This window comes from Carcharhinus amblyrhynchos, chromosome 6, assembly GCF_965287045.1.
Source record: "Carcharhinus amblyrhynchos chromosome 6, sCarAmb.v2.hapA, whole genome shotgun sequence".
Classification (NCBI taxonomy): Eukaryota; Metazoa; Chordata; class Chondrichthyes; order Carcharhiniformes; family Carcharhinidae; genus Carcharhinus; species Carcharhinus amblyrhynchos.
The window spans coordinates 97,127,314-97,146,682 of NC_137329.1; the positions used below are offsets into that span (position 1 = coordinate 97,127,314).

Below are 19,369 nucleotides of genomic sequence, written 5' to 3' on the forward strand. Positions count from 1 at the left end.
ACTTGCCAACATTAAATTCCATTTGCCAGTTCCTGGCCCATTCGCCCAGCCTATCTAGAAACATGAAGCTCAGTCTTGTTCTGAGATGACATTTTATTAGCAGCTTTACTGGTGCAACTCCCATTGTTATATGTGGACTGGGGTACGATAGCAAAGTAGCAATAACACTTTGGTTTCCAATATACCTCCTGACATTTCTTTTAGTAAAAAGTCTGACAACACCAGGTTTTAGTCCAACCTATTTATTTGATAATATAATAGGTTGGACTAAAACCTGGTGTCGTCAGACTTTTTACTGTGTTTACGCCAGTCCAACGCCGGCATACCCACATCATTTCTTTTAGGACAGACCTGAAAGTTTGGATGGTTCTCTTGATGAGTCTCTTTGATGTAGTGTGATAAGGTGAAAGTCTAATATGTTTATACCATTGAGATTAGTTTTGAAACTCAGCCCCTATGAATAGTAGAACATGATGTAGGTGATCTCAAAAACGTTTATCCATTTAGAATGTATACTAATCACGAGCAAAAATATTGTGCCCAGGAATGGACCAATATGATCAATGTGGATTCATACCCATTCACCTTGATTTCTTTAAGCCAATCACAGCCCAGAAGGCCTGGACCAAAATCATGCTTCAGTTTTGCATTGTAAGTCATAATTAATTTCCCTGAGGCTCTCACCATCAAATTAAATTTGAATCTCTGAAGTATGACTGATGTTGAGGTTGCAATTGAGCCTTCACTAAATTCATGAGTTCAGTAAATGATTTGGAGTTGGATGAGTTTGGGGACATAGACTGCAAATAAGGTTACTTCCGCATGATTTGCGTTTTGCCTCCTCCCATATTTCATTTGTTTGGAAAGAGTACCTGAACTGTTCAGCATGCTGTGTCCAGTCCTCTATAGAGCAGTCAAATGATTCTATTTGCCCAAAGAAAGGCATTCTGGTGAGTATGTATTTTTCTTTTTCTTCGGTTTTGATTAAAACAGGATCCTCACAGGTGTTGGGCCAAAGGGAGTGCCAGGGTCATTTATTCTTGTTGCCAGATGTAATGATGCACTTTTAGAGATTTAATTAGTGAGCATAAAGAGATTTATTTAGAGTGATCATCAAGAGCAACATATCTGCAGCTAATTTTAAATACCTCGACACCAAGATTGGGGGAACGGCAAATTATGCGGAGGGTGGGGAGAGTCTGCAGAAGGATCTAGATAGGCTGGGCGAATGGGCCAGGAAATGGCAAATGGAATTTAATGTTGGCAAGTGTGAGGTGGTCCACTTTGGTAGGAATAATGGTAGGAAGGATTATTACTTACGGGGCAAAAAACTGCAGCAGGCAGCGGTGCAGAGGGACCTCGGGGTCCTTGTGCATGAGTCGCAAAAATCCAGCTTGCAGGTGCAGCAGGTGGTCAGGAAGGCGAATGGGATACTGGCCTTCATAGCGAGGGGGATTGAATATAAAAGTAGGGAGGTCTTGCTGCAGCTGTATAGGGCATTGGTGAGGCCGCAGCTGGAGTACTGTGTGCAGTTTTGGGCGCCGCACCTGTGCAAAGATATTTTGGCCTTGGAGGGAGTGCAGAGGAGGTTTACTAGGCTGATGCCGGAGTTGAGGAGGTTGAGCTATGAGGAGAGGCTGAATAAACTAGGCTTGTACTTGTTAGAGTTTAGAAGAATGAGGGGAGATCTCATTGAGACGTATAAGATGATGAATGGGATGGATAGGATAGAGGTGGAGAGACTCTTCCTGCTCAAAAAAGACAGTAGGACTAGGGGGCACAGCCTCAAGATAAAAGGGGGGCGGTTTAGAACGGAGTTGAGGAGGAACTTCTTCACTCAAAGGGTGGTGAATCTCTGGAATTCTCTGCCTGTTGAAGTGGTGGAGGCTGCCTCGCTAAATATTTTTAAGACACGGGTTTATGGGTTTTTGATAAGCGAGGGGATTAAGGGTTATGGGGAGAGGGCGGGAAGGTGGAACTGAGCCGCGACAGATCAGCTATGATCTTATTGAATGGCGGGGCAGGCTCGAAGGGCTAGATGGCCTACTCTTGCTCCTATTTCTTATGTTCTTATGTTCTTATGTTAAGAGAACTCCACCCCCTGAGATGATTCCCCAGTCTGAGTACTGATTGGTCACTCATGGCAGGTGATCCTTACTTTGCTCTAGTGTCCTTCAGCAAAAAATCATCGCATTTTCCCTGAAATCATATGGAAGACAGTTTAACCTGTCTAAATTGAGACCAAGCCCAAAATGAGACATGTTCTGATATGTGAACTGCTGTTTGCAGATTCTTTGACATATACAGCTGACATCTGAAATCAATTCTAATTGCCTTCTCAACTGCTGCAAAGGAATTTGAGATCATAATCAGTCCACAAAAGATAGCGTGAATGATTCAGGGTAGTTAGCCTGAAGAAGTACGTCAACTAGACAACACCAATTTGCAAAATATAGACAAATTCAGCTAGTTGAATAGATTGCAATGGCTAGGCTATGCTCTTAGAATGCGTGATGGTCACCTACCAAAAGGTGCACTGTAGGGAGAGCTTGATTCAACCATTGGTCCATTGACCCAAACATTCAAGACAGGGAGACATCATTTCATACCGGATTGACTTCAACAACTGACAACAGCCCAAACTTCACCAAAACATACGCATCAAAATCTCCTCACTGGAGCACAGGAATTTGAAGAACTACATCTTTAGATTGTCAAAGAAAATCACCATTGCAGGAAGGAATATGCAGCAGGAGCCCTGGATGAGCAAATGATGATCTACAATCCCCCTCTCAAATTGGACTGTAATCCCACCAGAAGACTTACAACAGATGATCGGTAGATGTGAATTATCAGCAATGATGCAAAGACAGAATAAGAAAGAAGAATGAGAATCATAGTTGGGGCATTTGAGGTGCTCACCTTGATTTGGGTTCCATCTTGCTACCTAAAGAGCCTGACGCAAATCAAAAATAATATTGTTGTGTTTGTGACAATGACATAGTATAACTCCTCAGCTCTTTATGAACTTTGACACTATTGATCACACCACCCTTTTCAAACTCAACTCATTTGTTATCCAGTTTAGTGAAATTGTTATCCCTCTGTTTCATTCCTATCTATCCAACCACAGTCAAAGCAGCTTTAGCAATTCTTTTCCTTCCATCACCCCCACTCCACCTCTGCCCAAGCAACTTTATCTTTGGAGATTCTCAAGGATTCACTCTTGAACCCAGCTTCTTGCTCATGCTGACATACTGTAACTTCTTATGAAGAGTTGGAGTCAGCTTCAACATGTAAAATGATGGTACTCAATTTTATCTCTCAGTCACTTCTCTCAACTCCTCCATGTAGTTAGCCTGACTGTCTGACATCTGTCCTCAATTAGCTGGAATTTATTCTGGCTAAATACTGGAAAGACTGAAGTTATCTTTTGTCCTCCTCCAGCAACATAAATAAAGAAGAACCAGTGGATGTAGTATATTTTGATTGTCACACAGTTTTCATTAAGGTGGCACACAAAAGGCTGCTGTACAAGACAAGGTCTTATAGAGCTGGTGGTAACATAATAGCATGATTGAGGATTGATTAAAATGGGTAGAAAACAAGAGAGTAGGAATAAATCGACCATTTTCAGAATGGCAGACTTTTCCTAGTGGTATGCCCCAAGGATAAATACAAGGGTCTCAGCTAGGGCAACATGATAGCACAGTGATTAGCACTGCTGTCATATAGGACCAGGGACCTAGGTTTGATTCCCAGCTTGAGTCACTGTCTGTGCAGAGTCTGCATATTATCCTCATGTCTGCATGGGTTTCTTCCAGATGCCCCAATTTCCTCCCGCAGTCCAAAAGACATGCTGGTTAGGTGCACTGGCCATGCTAAATTCTCCCTCAGTGTACCTATACAGGCACCAAAGTGTAGCAAATAGGGGATTTTCACAGTAACTTCATTGCAGTATTAATGTAAGCCTATTTTAGAACAAAGAACAAAGAACAACCCAGCACAGGAAACAGGCCCTTCGGCCCAACGAGCCCGCGCCGCCGCATCACCCTACACCTATTCTATCCTGCATGTCTATGAATGGAACCCTTAACTTAGCCAGATTCAGGGGAGAATAGTGTCAATTTGGTAAAACCAGTCAGCCTAAGAGCACATCTTTGGGGTGTGGGAGGAAACCGGAGCGCCCGGAGGAAACCCACGCAACCACAGGGAGAATGCGCAAACTCCCACAGACACAGGCCCAAATCCATGTATCTGCACAGCTAGCAGTGCTAGTCACCGAGCTGTTGCGGCGCCCGTCTACCGGTCCAGGATCAAGCACACACACCGACACGAAGTACTAGGCCACTCCCGGAACTTCCAAGAGCAGCCCACGCACGACCCACCGTGTGCATGCCCCTCGTTTGACACGAGGTGGACGTCCACCTGCGGAATAAAAAGACAAAAACGTTAATCTTACAAGCCTGCTTTTCTGGTGTCCCCCGAGGTTCTAACCTTATTTAAGAGCCCCTACCATAACCCTCCATCCTCGTTTCACTCATGTGTCTATCTAACTGTACCTTAAACGAGTCCAACGTTCCTGCCTCCACCACCCTACTCGGTAGCGCGTTCCACACCCCCACAACTCTCTGCATAAAGAACTTTCCTCTCACTTCCAAATTATACCTCTCCCCCCTCACCCTTAAATCATGACCTCTCGTGTTTGTGCCCAGTCTAGGGAGCAGTCTCTCACTATTAACTCTATCTATTCCCTTCAGTATCTTATATACCTCTATCATGTCCCCCCTCAATCTCCGTCTTTCCAAGGAGAAGAGTCCCAGTTTCTCTAACCTTCCCTCGTAACCCAGCCCCTCCATGCCAGGCAACATCCTGGTAAACCTCCCCTGCACCCTTTCCAGAGACTCCACGTCCTTCTGGTAGTAAGGTGACCAGAACTGGACGCAGTACTCCAAATGCGGTCTAACCAACGTTCTGTACAACTGAAGCATTAGACGGCAGCTTTTATACTCTATACCCCTTCCTATAAAGGCTAACATTCCATAAGCCTTCCTAACAACCTTCTCCACTTGTGACGCAACCTTCATGGATTTGTGAACCTGCACTCCCAGGTCCCTCTGTATGTCTATACTCCTAATCTGTCTACCTTTTATCACATAGCTCCTCTCTGCATTATTCCTTCCAAAATGCATCACCTCGCATTTGTCAGGATTAAATTCCATCTGCCACCTATCTGCCCACTGCACCAACCTATCTATATCCTGTTGTATCACCTGACAATCCAGTTCAGTACCCGCCAACCCTGCCATCTTGGTGTCATCAGCAAACTTGCTGATCACACAACCTACACTCTCTTCCAAGTCATTTATGTATACTACAAAGAGGAGAGGTCCCAGTACTGAGCCCTGCGGCACACCACTGGTCACTGGCCTCCAGCCTGACAAAGTCCCCTCCACAACTACCCTCTGTCTCCTATTACCCAGCCAGTTCTCAATCCACCTAGCTACCTGGCCTCGTATCCCATGCGCCTTAACCTTTTCTACCAGCCTACCATGAGGGACTTTGTCAAACGCCTTACTGAAATCCATATAGATGACATTAACGGCTCTCCCATCGTCAACCGTTTTTGTCACCTCCTCAAAGAATTCCACCAGATTCGTAAGGCAAGACCTCCCTCTAACAAAGCCATGTTGCGTATCCCTAATCAGATCGCAACGCTCCAAATGCTCATACATCCTACCCCTAAGTATTTTTTCCATCAATTTCCCTACCACCGATGTCAAACTCACCGGTCTATAATTTCCAGGGTTATCCCTACTACCTTTTTTGAACAGCGGTACCACATTAGCTACCCTCCAGTCCTCTGGGACCTCACCTGTGTCCAAAGAAGAGACAAAGATTTGCGCCAGAGGCCCAGCAATTTCATCTTTCACCTCCCTAAGCAGCCTGGGATAAATACCATCAGGCCCCGGAGCTTTATCCGTCCTTACGCTACCTAAAAGCCCTAGCACTTCCTCCCTCGTAATAGATATCTCCTGCAACTGATCCTCCGCTCCCTCCAAGAGACCGCACGATTCCGAACCTCTCTCCTTCGTGAATACCGACGCAAAGTATTCATTCAGGAGCTCCCCCATTCCCTCCGACTCAATACATAACTCTCCACTCTTGTCCCTAAGAGGACCAATTTTCCCTCTAACTACTCTCTTGCCTCTAATATAGGAATAAAATGCCTTTGGATTTTCCTTAATCCTACCAGCCAAAGCCATTTCATGCCCTCTCTTCGCCCTTCTAATTCCCCTTTTTTTTAGCTCCCTCCTACTCTCTCTATATTCCTCCAGCGCACTCTCTGTACCCAGTCGTTTCGACCTAACATATTTTGTGACAGTAATAAAAAAATTACAATCCATGTTGATGACTTTCATAAAGAAACCATGTGTAATATATCCACATTTGCTGATGATACAAAGCTAGGTGAAAGTAACTTATCAGAAGGCCAAAAAGAGTCCGCCACAAGACATGAATAGGTTAAGTGAGTGGGCAAGAAAATGAATTATAACAAAAGGAAATGTGAGGTTATTCACTTTGGTAAGAAGAATAGAATAATTTAATATTTTTTAAAAGGAGAAAAACTACTGAACGTTGGTGTTCGTAAGGATTTATTGTCATAAAACATGCAGATACAGGAAACAATTATAAGGGCAAGTTCACCTTTACCACAGGGTGAAAATCTTGTTTAATTACTCACAGCTTTCATGAGGCCACACTGGAGTAATGTACGATTTGGGGTTCCATGTCTAAGGAAGAATGTACTTGTTTTCGAGATATTACAATAAAGAATTACTGGTCTTAGGAGGAGAAATTGAATGGAATGTGTCTCCACTCTGGAATAGAAGAGTGAAATATCATTGGAATATATCAGATTTTGAGAAGGCTTGGCAGGATAGTTGCTGACAAGAGTCCAGAGCTAAAGAGCATAGAATGTGGGAATCACTACCTCATGCTAAGATCATAGAATGCATACAGTGGATAGGAGGCTATTCGGCCCATCAAGCTTACACCAACAATTCCTATCAGGCCCTATCCCCACAATCCCACATACTTACATCTGCATCTTTAAGACTTGAATAGCAGGTTAGCTCTAAAGACTTGCATTCCAATCAGTATTCTGTAAACTGTGTGTGACTTTACATGCCCTTCTCTGATCAGAACCTCCCACCCATCTGACTAAGGAACACCATTTCCGAAAGCTTATGGGATTACTATCAAATAAACTGGTTGGACTTTAACCTGGTGTTGTGAGACATCTCACTATGCTTTTGTCCTGTCAGACCTTACCTTTCTGGCCAGTGTTTAAGCCTTACCTCCCAATTTCTCCCTCTCAGGCTTGATGTCAATTTTTGCCTGATTTCAGTCTCTGTGAAGCATTATTCTACTTCAAAGGCATTCAGTATGTGCAGGTTGATGTAGCACTGTTTGTGCTAATAAAGATGAGTAGAGATGAAAGTGGGCATTCATCTCATCTAACATATCCTTCAAGGTAAGATTATGCTGCATCTCCATCATTCCCATCATGGCACCTGATTGTTTCCTGAATGATCCAGAGATTTTGCCTCTACTAGCCTTCTAGAGAAGCAATATTCTAGAGATTAATCACACTTTACATGAAGCATTTCTTGACCTCATTATTAGTACACTTATCCCCTTATATAATTGTTTTGGTTTACTCTGAAAATGTTTCTGTTCCATTTACTATCTTGAAGGACAATTGATTTCCTTAGAATTATAGACATGTGGGACAGATGACTGCTTTCTGTATTTTATGTCATTCTTTCTCCCAATTCTCTCTGTATATATATTAGAATTCTCAACTCCAGAACTGCAATATATTTTCACTGCTGATATTTGATGCGTTATTATAATCATAGAATCCCAACAGTGCAGAAGTAGGCCATTTAGCCCATCAGTCTGCACTGACACTCTGACTGACATGGCATCCCATCCATACCCTATCCATGTAACCCTATGTATTTACCCTGCTAATTCCCCTACCCTACACCCTTGTGACAATAAGGGACTATTTAGCATGGCCTATCAAGCTAACCGGCACACCTTTGGACTATGGGAGGAAACTGGAGCACCCAGAGGAAAACCATGCAGACACAGAGAGAGTGTGCAAACTCCACACAGTCACCCAATGCCAGAATTGAACCTGAGTGCCTGGATGCTGTGAGGCAGCCGTGCTAACCACTATGCTACCGTTAATGGAGCATTACATTTTTGAGGTGCCCTTGTTCAGATGAGACATTAAGCAAAGATCCTGTTGGCCTATTTCAGTGGATGTGAAAGATGTTGTGATGCTACTTGAAGGAGAGTGGGGAAGTCCTCCCTCGGGCCCCAACTTTTATCTTTCAACCTTCAGCACGAGCACAAAATCACTTGTGGGATCTTGCTGTTTATAAATTAGCTATAAATTGCCTTCATAACAGTGATTACACTTCAAAGCGAAGTCATCTGATGTGAAGTGTTGTGAGATGTGGAAAGTCTGATATAATTGAAGTTTGGGGCTCGTGCTTGTATACCTCAGGAAGGACCCCCATATTCACCTCCTGACTGTGATTTTTATTTCTGCTAAATATTACTTGACTTCTCTGAAATTAATAGCTTTGCTGTGTACTCCTTTAAAAACTTAAATATTCTCTTTGTAACATCAGTGACCAGAACTGAATGCAATACTCCAGATCTGATCCGCCCAGAACACCACACAGTTTTGAGCATGCAGAATACCATACAGTTTGAGCATGATGCTGCAAGTAAAGTTAGAATCTGATGACATGCTGTAGAATTGCTGTTTGGATAGGGATATACCGAGTTATTTATTCAAAAGAACAATAATACATCGTTATTGTTGTTAAAAATAGTGTGATTTTAAAATTATTAATATTGATTGTTTAAAAGTATTCGACGGTTTAAAAAAAACAGGTACGGCATTTGTAAATCAAGTTTAGTAACAATGCAGTTGTTTTCTACCAACACTGTGTACGGATTCGCTGTGAAAGGTGATAAAGCAGCTTGGAGGACTAGCTCATGAGCAGAGTGGTTTGAGTGCCTTTAAAAGGTAACATGCCAGAAGAGCAGAAATGTGCTAGTTGTTGCCTTTTACAGTCGGAGATTGGTTGTTGGAAACGGAACAAGAAGTGACGATACCGAAATGACAAGGAAACGCGATGCAAGAAGCAAGGGAGCGGACTCTTGAAACTTCATCCGAATGTGCTTGAAAACGGTGCAAGCGTTTAATGATCCACATGCCGTGTGGGCAAAAGGTGCTGCTGTTCAATTAAATCCAATAGTCATGTTACTAAATGAACTGAAACGGGTGCGTTGTCTGATGTAGGCCCGCGTGGGGATGGGAAAATGTGCAGATCTAAATAAATGTAAATAAAAGGCAGACCTGTCCGCTTAAGGCAAAGCATTGCAAGGACGGGCATTCGGTGCTGGTTTTTTGCTGATACAATGTCCTCCGAAGAAATCATAGCTATCATGATAGAAGACAAGACATACAATGTCAGCAAAAGTAAGCTAATTGAGAAAAGCGACTATTTCCGTGCCCTCTATGACTCGGGGATGAAGGAATCCGAAGAGGACTCGGTGCATTTGCAAGGTTTGAGCGCTCTTGGACTGGAGCTGGTCATTGAGTTCATCAATACTTCCAAAGTACACTTTGACAACGAGACCCTGGAAGATTTAGTGGGAACCGCCTCTTTCCTCCAAGTGACTCCCATCTTGAAGCTGCTCCTCTCAGAGGTTAAGGTGGACAACTGCGTGGAATTGTACAAGCTTTCTGAAATGTATGGAATCAGTGATCTAATGAATGCCTCTCTCAGGTTCATGGTGTGTCATTATCACTCCATGCTGAGGAGACAGGAGTTCAGGCATCTCCCCAACACCTTACTTCAACAAGTCAGGGAGATGCGCCTTAAAGGCACAGCTGTCTTGGTGGCAGTTGGGGATTTCTTCAGCAGCTCCTTGGATCAGACTACTGATGAGTCCTGGTCAATGCTGAGATATGATGAGATCGCGCAGAGATGGCTACCCCTGGCCAGCAGCCTCCCCCCGGACATGGTGAATGTGAGGGGCTATGGTTCAACAGTACTAAATAACTACCTTTTCATAGTTGGCGGATACAGAATGACTAGCCAGGAGATTGCGGCTGCACATTGCTACAATCCCTGCAAAAACGAGTGGAATCAGATTTCACCAATGAATCAGAAAAGGTACAAAGATGGCTCTCATGCTGCCCATTCTCACACAGGGTGTTATAAATAAGCATCTCCTTTAACAAAATATATTTTTAAAAATGTGCATATAATGTTACTTGTCTCAAATGTTAACGTTACAGTTCTATGGCATTTTGAAGGAGAGCTATCTTTCCTACAAAAGACGTGAAAAATAATCTTAGATAATTAAAACAACAACCAAGAGTCACATATACCCTAGAGGAGGTATGTGCACAGCAATAACAAAGCATTCAGTTCAGTATTATGTGGAGGCCCTACTTTACAGATCTCCAGTTGCACAAACAAGCCACCATCTGCACATTTTTATTAATTTCCAATCTTTGAAAGGCTAGCAAAGTGGGAATTCTCCTCACTCACGAAGCTACAAATTGTCTTTTATTGCTGTACAGTTCCATTTGGCCTTATCTGTAATAATACAGTATGGTAACTCAGAGCACTGTGCAATGCCTGGATTATGTATCATTCCTGGCATTGCTCTTGGGCAGCGTTGGTACACGTAGTGAGACTGATCAGAATAAGTTACTGTGTAAACTGGCTTGGAGCTGGCTCGAGGGACTAAGTGGCCTGCCTATTCCTCCTCCTCCTATTTCTTATTTGTGTAATACTATTTGGGACAATTACAGTATATGTTAAGGCTCATTCCTTTTCTGTAGATTAAATACAACAGCTTCATATTTGAAATCCACATTTTTAAAATCCAGTAAATAGGTTGAATTTATTTTTGATGTAACATTCTTGTACTAGTTAAGAACACAAAAAATAGAAGCAAACGTAGGCCCTTTATCCTTTCCAGCCTACTCTGCTATTCAGTAAGATCATGGCTGATCTGATTGTGACATTAACTCCACTTTCTTACCATCCTAACAATCCTTGACTCCTTTGTAGATTAAAAAATATGTCAACATAACCTTAAATATATTTAATGATTGAGTCTCCATTGCCATCTGGGGAAGAGAATTCCAAAGACTAATGATCCAACAGCAGAAGAAAATCCTAATATTTAAACTGTGTCCCTAGTTCTAGATTCCCTCACAACGATAAACATCAGGCAGAATTTAACGCTCTCCCCGAGGCAAGTTTGGAACGTTTATTTTAAGCATACCAGAGGGTCTGGGGTGGAGACGTCTACCAAATATTCATCTCTGCTAGTAGTCAACCAGCAGTGGGCAGGGCGGGGCAGTCATCAGACAGGGAACTCAAAAAGCAAACTCACCATGTTTCTTTTGGGCTCCTGGTGGGGGAGAGTCTTTTGCTTTTAGACACTCAATGTCTGATCAGGGACCCAGCATCAGGAAGGGGGTTGGGAGATGGGGTCAACCCCCTGTTCTTCTGACCCTCATCCAGTCATTGACCACTGTCCCGCTGTGACCAGTGCTTCTCCTCAGTCCTGGATCTGCTGCACTGCCAACAGCTGCCACTACTTCACAGGTGTCATTGATTGTATGAGGAGCTACTGATTTCTGGACAGAAACTCGGGGGAATTGGATCTCCAGCCCCAATGCCTTGATCCTGGGGGCCTGGTCAGCATATACTCTCCCAATAAGTCCATCTTTACAGTACAGTGATGGGGAGGGGGGGGGCAATAGTCAGGGTTGCAGCATGCATATTGCCTCAAAATGCAGCTTTATAATCTACTCAGAAACCTACATCTGAATTAGGTTTCCCTTGACAGGATCCAACTGTCCTGTCTCCAGGCAATGAATGTTGAATGTAAAATGATTTAGGGCAATCTACAAGATATTGGGGCACAGCCCAAAATTGTCCTGATTATAGCATTAATTGACGCTATGTTGCCAATCTCATTTAGAGAAGCCACAGGTTGTGAGATATGGAAAATGATAATTGAGATAATGAATATTAATGATAATTGAAAATGGGATTGAGGATAAAGTATATTGCTGAGACACCAGAGAGAGTTGAGATTTTTATTTGATTTGATTTATTCATATCACATGTATTATCATACAGTGAAAAGTATTGTTTCTTGTGCGCTATATAGACAAAACATATCCTTCATAGAGAAGGAAACGAGAGAGTGCAGAATGTAGTGTTACAATCATAGCTAGGGTATAGAAAAAGAACAATTTAATGTAAGGTAAGTCCATTCAAAAGTCTGGCAGCAGCAGGGAAGAAGCTGTTCTTGAGTCATTCGTGACCTCAGACTTTTGTATTTTTTCCCGAAGGAAGAAGATGGAAGAGAGAATGTCCGGGGTGTGTGGGGTCCTTAATTATGCTGGTTGCTTTGCCGAGGCAGCAGGAAGTGTAGACAGAGTCAGTGATTGGGAGGCTGGTTTGTGTGCTGGATTGGGCTACATTCATGACCTTTTGGAGATCTTTGCAGTCTTGGGACAGTAGAAGCTATACCAAACTGTGATACAACCAGAAAGAATGCTTTCTACGGTGCATTTATTAGTGAGAGTCATAGCTGACATGCCAAATTTCCTTAGTCTTCTGAGGATGTAGAGGCATTCCTGAGCTTTTTTAACCACAGTATCAGCATGGGGGGACCAGGACTAGAATGAATTTTGCTCTGCATCCAACCATATTGTCTCTGAACTGGGGATCTTCGATGTTAACGGTGGGCAACCAAAATAGAGAATATACTATTGCCTAACACTAATGTACTTCAATCAAAATATACTTTTGTCACTTAAATAGCCATCTTTAAAAGCTCTAATTGAAATTGCAAATGTTTTTGAGAAATACAGAGTTGAACATTTTATACTGTTTCCATATTTCTCTTTAGATCAAATTTTAAACTTCTCGCTGTGAGTGAGAAATTGTATGCAGTAGGTGGACAGTCACTTTGTAATGTTGAATGCTACAATCCAGAGATGGATTGGTGGAGTTTTGTAGCCTCAATGCCACATCCTCTTGTGGAGTTCTCTGCCTGTGAATGCAAAGGGATGATCTATGTAATGGGTGGATATACAACACGAGGTGAGCAGCTTTTTGTCCTAGGTTATAAAGATTGTGACTACTTAAACAATATGTATATGATACAATGTAATCTTGAGTGACCTCTTTGTTCATTAACAATGATGAGACACTGATTATGCTTCCATTTTAACCTTGAGGTCCTGGTCTCAGCTTAATTGCTGTGAATGAAGGCTGGGCATTATTGTGTGGAACAGTAAAGAAAGGATAGATAGAGGGTGATCCTAAGCATAGCCAACTGGGCACACGATGCAGATTTTAACAAAAGATGAATTACAGGCTTTACCTGAGGGTTCAACACTTTAAAATCAACTTTTCAAAAGGATTTCCTGAAACATTACTACAGTAACCTCAGTGCCCCTCTTTGCACCTCATAGAACTTACTAACTGACATTCCTACATGTTTTAACAGTAAAGTAAATTTCTTCCAATTTTCTAGGCATTCACACCATCTGCACTTTGCTGGTTCCCAGTTATCAGTGATGTATTCTAAACCATTAGAGGCACTGCCTAGGATCACCCTCAATCTGATTTTTATTCCCTTTTCAATGAGATTTGATTTTGTTGCAGAAGCCTCACGGCTGTCACAGACAGATGTGCTGAGCTGAGATGAGTAAGCGAGAGGGGCCATAGAAGTGGCAAGACTTTAGTAAGAGGCTAAGAGGCATCTTAAAAATGGTGAGACTTTAGTCTGAGGGATCTTAAAAACAGCAAAAATTCAGTGAGGAAGGTCTCAACAGTGACATGGGTTTAGTGGGTGGCATTAGGTGAGAGTTCAGTGAGCAGGGTTAGGGCTCAGTGGGCAGGGATTGGGTCAGAGTTTGGAGGGCAGGGTTTGGTTCATTCAGTTGTTGGAGAAAGATTTCACTGGGCAGGGTTTGGGTCAGAGTTCAGTAGGCAGTATTAGGGTTCAGTGGGCGGTGGTAGGGATCAGTGGCCGGGGTTAGGGTTCAATGAGTGAGGTTAGAGTTCAATGTACAGGGTGAGGGTTCAGTGGGCAGGGTTAGGGTTCAGTGGGCAGGGTTAGGGTTCAGTGGGCAGGGTTAGGGTTCAGTGTACAGGGTTGGGGTTCAGTGGCCGGGGTTGGAGTTCAGTGGGTGGGATTAGGGTTCAGTGGGCAGGGTTAGGGTTCAGTGGCTGATGTCAGAGTTCAGTGGGCAGGGTTAGGGTTCAGTGGGCAGGGTTACGGTTCAGTGAGCAGGGTTAGGGTTCAGTGGCAGAGGTTATGGTTCAGTGGCCGGGGTTAGGGTTCAGTGGACGGAGTTAGAGTTCAGTGGGTGGGATTAGGGTTCAATGGTGGGGTTAGGGTTCAGTGGCCGAGGTCAGAGTTCAGTGGCCAGGGTTAGCCTTTAATGGGCAGGGTTAGGTTTCAGTGGGCGGGATTCGAGTTCAGTGGGCAGGTTAGGGTTCAGTGGCTGGAGTTTGGATTCAGTGGGTGAGGTTAGGATTCACTGGGTAGGGTTAGGGTTCAATGGGTGGGGTTAGCTGCTGTCAGAGCCCACATTCAGAAACAAAATCGAGGTGTGACATCGCGTGGAGGCAGATAAGTGATTGGTATTACCCATTTATCTGACCTAAACTAAAGAATTTCAATCAGAGTAAGCAGATCATATGAATTTACGCACAAACAGGATTAGATGCATTAAGTAAAATTTAATGAAGAAAATAAATAATTTCTTCTGTAAAACACAATAAATATGCAAGGCCAGAGATGTTGTGGCTGGGAGCCCGGGACACCAGTAAGTGTCTGGAGCTCAAGGAGCTTTGGCTCAGCCACCGGGCTGGAGGCAGAGCCACAGACATTAGTGCATCAGGGAGGGATTTAGTTACCTGGACACTTTGTTCCAGAATGCAGTCACACCTCTTAGAGTAGGGTGTTCTGATTTGGACCATGGTCAGGGACGGGAAGTGTTACTGCGAGTGAGGCAGGTATGAGGACCCAGAAGGTGGGAGCAGAGGAGCCTTAGCCTTTGCATTTGTGTAACAAATGGTCAGCTTGTATAAATAAGAATGAGAGCTGCAGAATGGATGAGCGAACTGACCATACCACCATCGTACAGGAAGCCATTCAAGCAGGGCATAAGTAGAAATGCAATTATAGAGACAGGTGGATAAACACTGTTCTCTGCAGCCAAGAGCAAGAATCTAGATGGCTATGTTGCCTGCCAGGGTCCTGGACATCAGTCCATGTTTGGAGAGCAACTTAAGAATGGAAGAGGAAGGAGCCATTTTTTGGGGTCAACATGGGTCCTGATGTCACGGATAGGACTAGGAAAAAGATTCTGCATGGGGAGTATGAGCAACTAGTGGTTAAATTAAAAAGCAGAACCTCAGTCAGCATGCATTCAATAAATGGAGATCATGTTTGACTTATTTATTATTCATTTGTGGGATAGGAGCATCACTGACTAGGCCAGTAGTTATTGCTCAGTGCTAATTGTCTTTGAGAAGGTGATGGTGAGAACATAAGAACATAAGAAATAGGAGCAGGAGTAGGCCATCTAGCCCTTCGAGCCTGCCCGCCATTCAGTAAGATCATGGTTGATCTGTCGTGGCTCAGTTCCACTTTCCCACCCTCTCCCCATAACCCTTAATCCCCTCGCTTATCAAAAACCCATCAACCCGCGTCTTAAAAATATTTAGTGAGGCAGCCTCCACCACTTCAACGGGCAGAGAATTCCAGAGATTCACCACCCTTTGAGTGAAGAAGTTCCTCCTCAACTCCGTTCTAAACCGCGCCCCCCTTTATCTTGAGGCTGTGCCCCCTAGTCCTACTGTCCTTTCTGAGCGGGAAGAGTCTCTCCACGTCTGTCCTATCCATCCCATTCATCATCTTATATGTCTCAATGGGATCTCCCCTCATTCTTCTAAACTCTGACGAGTACAAGCCTAGTTTATTCAGCCTCTCCTCATAGCTCAACCCCCTCAACTCCGGCATCAGCCTAGTAAACCTCCTCTGCACTCCCTCCAAGGCCAAAATATCCTTGCGTAAGTGCAGCGACCAAAACAGTACTCCAGCTGCGGCCTCACCAATGCCCTATACAGCCGCAGCAAGACCTCCCTACTTTTATATTCAATCCCCCTCACTATGAAGGCCAACATCCTATTAGCCTTCCTGACCACCTGCTGCACCTGCAGGCTGGGCTTTTGCGACTCATGCACAAGGACCCCGAGGTCCCTCTGCACCGTCGCCTGCTGGAGTTTTTCGCCACGTAAGTAATAGTCCTTCCTACCATTATTCCTACCAAAGCTGCTGTCATGAACAATTTCTGAGGTATAAGTACACCCACAGTGCTGAAGGGAGGGAATTCCAGGACTTTGACCCAATGACAGTGAAGGAATGACAATATATTTCCAAGTGGCATCGAAGGGAACTCCCAAGTGTTGGTGTTCCCATACATCTGTTCTTGTCCTTCTAGTTGGTAGCAGTCATGAGTTTGGAAGATGCTGCCTAAGGAGCCTTGATGAGTTCCTGCATTATATCTTGTAGATGGTACACACAGCTGCTACTGTTCATCAGTAGTGGAAGGAATGAACATTCATGGAAGGAGTTCTGATATTACTATATAGTCAAATGGTGTTCCCATCATTGAGTGGTTGGAACCCAATTAGATCACTGGCAGGGCAAATAACAATCACGCCACAGAAGTGCCCGGCAATAACCATCTCCATCCAATAAGAGGAATTTTAACTTTTTTCCTGGATGGTGTCAAGCTGCTTGAGTGTTATTTTAGCTGCACCCGTCCAGGCAAGTGGAGATATTCCATCACACGCCTGACTTGTGCCTTGTAAATGGTGGACAGGTATGGGGGAGTCAAGAGGTGAGTTACTTGCCGCAAGATTTCTATCCTCTCACCTGCTACTGTAGCCACAGTTTTTGTGTGGCTAGTCCAGCTCAGTTTCTGGTCTATGGTAACCCCCAAGATGTTGACAGTGGGTGATTCAGTGATGGTAAATGGCTTGGGGAGATGGTTAGATTTCATCTTATGGAGATGGTCGTTCCCTGATACTCATAGTTAATCTGAATGCAAAACAATTAAACTCATTCGACTGTCAGTCCAGCTGGTGGCAAAGAATATCTACTTTATGTTAGTTATGTCCATCATGCATTTTTCTTTTCAGAATCTTGAATCTATAATTTGGTTTTGTAACTGAGCTGCTTTGGAAATGAAACTACATTGTTAAAATTATACTTCCCAACTTTGACAGTGTTCTAGTATCAGTTTGTAACTCTATGTGTGTTTAAAATGATTTATCTTATTTTTAAATTAATTAAAAATTACTTTCAATTTCAGATAGAAATATGAACATATTGCGATACTGCCCAATCTCTGATACCTGGACTGTATTAGAATCCTGTGAGGTTCATATTCGTAAACAACAAATGGTTTCTGTGGAAGATACAATTTATCTTGTGGGCGGCTGCATCCACAGGAAAGGTGAAAGTAGGAAGGGAAGCCATACTGAAGATATGCTCACTGTACAGTCTTACAATGTAACTACCAGGGAGTGGCTCCACCTCAAGGAAAACACATCAAAATCTGGACTAAATTTATCTTGTACATTGCACAATGATGGAATCTACATTATAAGCAGAGATATTGCACCTTCAACCAGCCTTGAACATCGTGTATTCTTAAAATACAATCTATTTTCAGATATGTGGGAAGCATTCCGACGTTTTCCATCATTTGGACAAAACATTTTACTTTGCTCGTTGTATTACCCTGATGTAATTTAAGAGTGGTTGTTTTGTGTGAAAATGCAGGAACTGCAACAAGACCTTAAATGAGATGGGATGATAAAAATGGAGTAATTTAAAGAAGACAGACTGCTCTGCTATGGAAGAGTTTGGTACTCATCATTACTCTTGGGCAATTGGTAAAGAATTGAAACTTCACAATTGTTAATACAAACAGCTGTAACAATTCTGTGGTCAGTTGGCTCCTACATAATGGGGTTTGTATGAAAAGTAGCAATTGGGATCCAGAGCCTAGAATTATTGTTTTTTAGAAAGGCTAAGACTAAGGCTTTGGATTAATAATGCAAATGTTTTATATTTCTTGAAAGGCAAAGAAATGTTAATAGCAAGGCTGAGGGAAAATCTTAGGCCCATGAGTGAGTTCTAGTGCAGAATGCTTACAACCTAATAAAAGTTTAACTTGGCTCCTCTAAAAAAAAAGTCCAAAGGCTACTCCAAACACTAATAATTTCCAATTTACTTTATGCAGACATTTCACCAACATCCCACAAAATGTACAGCAGCAAATGTGTTAATTACTGCCATTTTCCATACATGGGCAATGAAATAAAATCCATTATGGAAAGTCTGCAGATTGCCAGAAAGAAGATCTGTACTTTGAAATAGAACCGTCTTGTCAAATTTCTTTTTGAAATTGAAACCAATTCAAAATCTTAAATTAATTTCAGCATTTTTTTTTGAGTTCACATTATGTGCTTAATTTATTTTTGTTGACCATTTCTGTCAAAATATTGAGGAGAGTGATGACATTGTTGGGGCTGTCCTGACAGTGTGAATGTGACCTGAAGATAAATAAATTAATTCACTCAGCATTTAATGTTCAATTTGACTTCAAATGAAACTAGCCCTGATATTGCACAATAAAATTCGTCTTGGAAATCGCTAATATATTCAATAGTTTGCTACTGTTATGCCATCTTCAATCATAAATTCCTGTGTCCACAATTATATTGGAAATTGCCTGTGGGAACTTGTTGCTGTGGAACCGCAGTCTCCTGAAAGCATTACAATCTCAGTTACTGTTATAACTAGATGGGAAGATTGCAGAATTGAACCTTGACTCAAAAATCTGTAACTTCTACTTTTTTGGTCGAAAATGTGGAGGAACAAAGTCATAGGACTGTTAATTGGTTTTTAACAACAAGAAAAAAGATACTGAACATGGGAGTTTGATTATAATACATGACACCTTTACTGCTCCCTTAACTTCACTAATGTATACAGATTTCAAGGATAACACCCCACTCTGATGCCATTCAACCCGATCTGCCATGGATTTCTCTCTCAGTTCCCCCAGATGATCGTTATATGAGAGTTTCCAAATTCCACTCCCAGAAAGACATTCTTTAAAGTCTTCTCTCGAGCAATGCTTTCC

At 42.8% G+C, this 19,369-nt stretch overlaps 1 protein-coding gene across 1 annotated transcript; it reads left to right on the forward strand.

Annotated features, from left to right (window-relative positions):
- Positions 1-9,221: 9,221 nt before the first annotated feature.
- On the forward strand, positions 9,222-18,974 carry klhl42 (kelch-like family, member 42). Its single transcript, XM_080191711.1, has 3 exons — positions 9,222-10,271; positions 13,042-13,235; positions 17,528-18,974. Exons 1-3 carry the CDS (start codon positions 9,511-9,513, stop codon positions 17,971-17,973), a joined length of 1,401 nt encoding a protein of 466 aa, XP_080047837.1. The 5' UTR covers positions 9,222-9,510; the 3' UTR covers positions 17,974-18,974.
- Positions 18,975-19,369: the final 395 nt, after the last annotated feature.

What these genes read in the sequence shown, in the direction of transcription:
- klhl42 (XM_080191711.1), top strand. Translation starts at nt 9,511, where the DNA reads ATGTCCTCCGAAGAAATCATAGCTATCATGATAGAAGACAAGACATAC. An exon ending in TCACCAATGAATCAGAAAAG is followed by an intron (nt 10,272 to 13,041) that starts GTACAAAGATGG and finishes ATTTCTCTTTAG; the next exon opens with ATCAAATTTTAAACTTCTCG. An exon ending in GGGTGGATATACAACACGAG is followed by an intron (nt 13,236 to 17,527) that starts GTGAGCAGCTTT and finishes TTTCAATTTCAG; the next exon opens with ATAGAAATATGAACATATTG.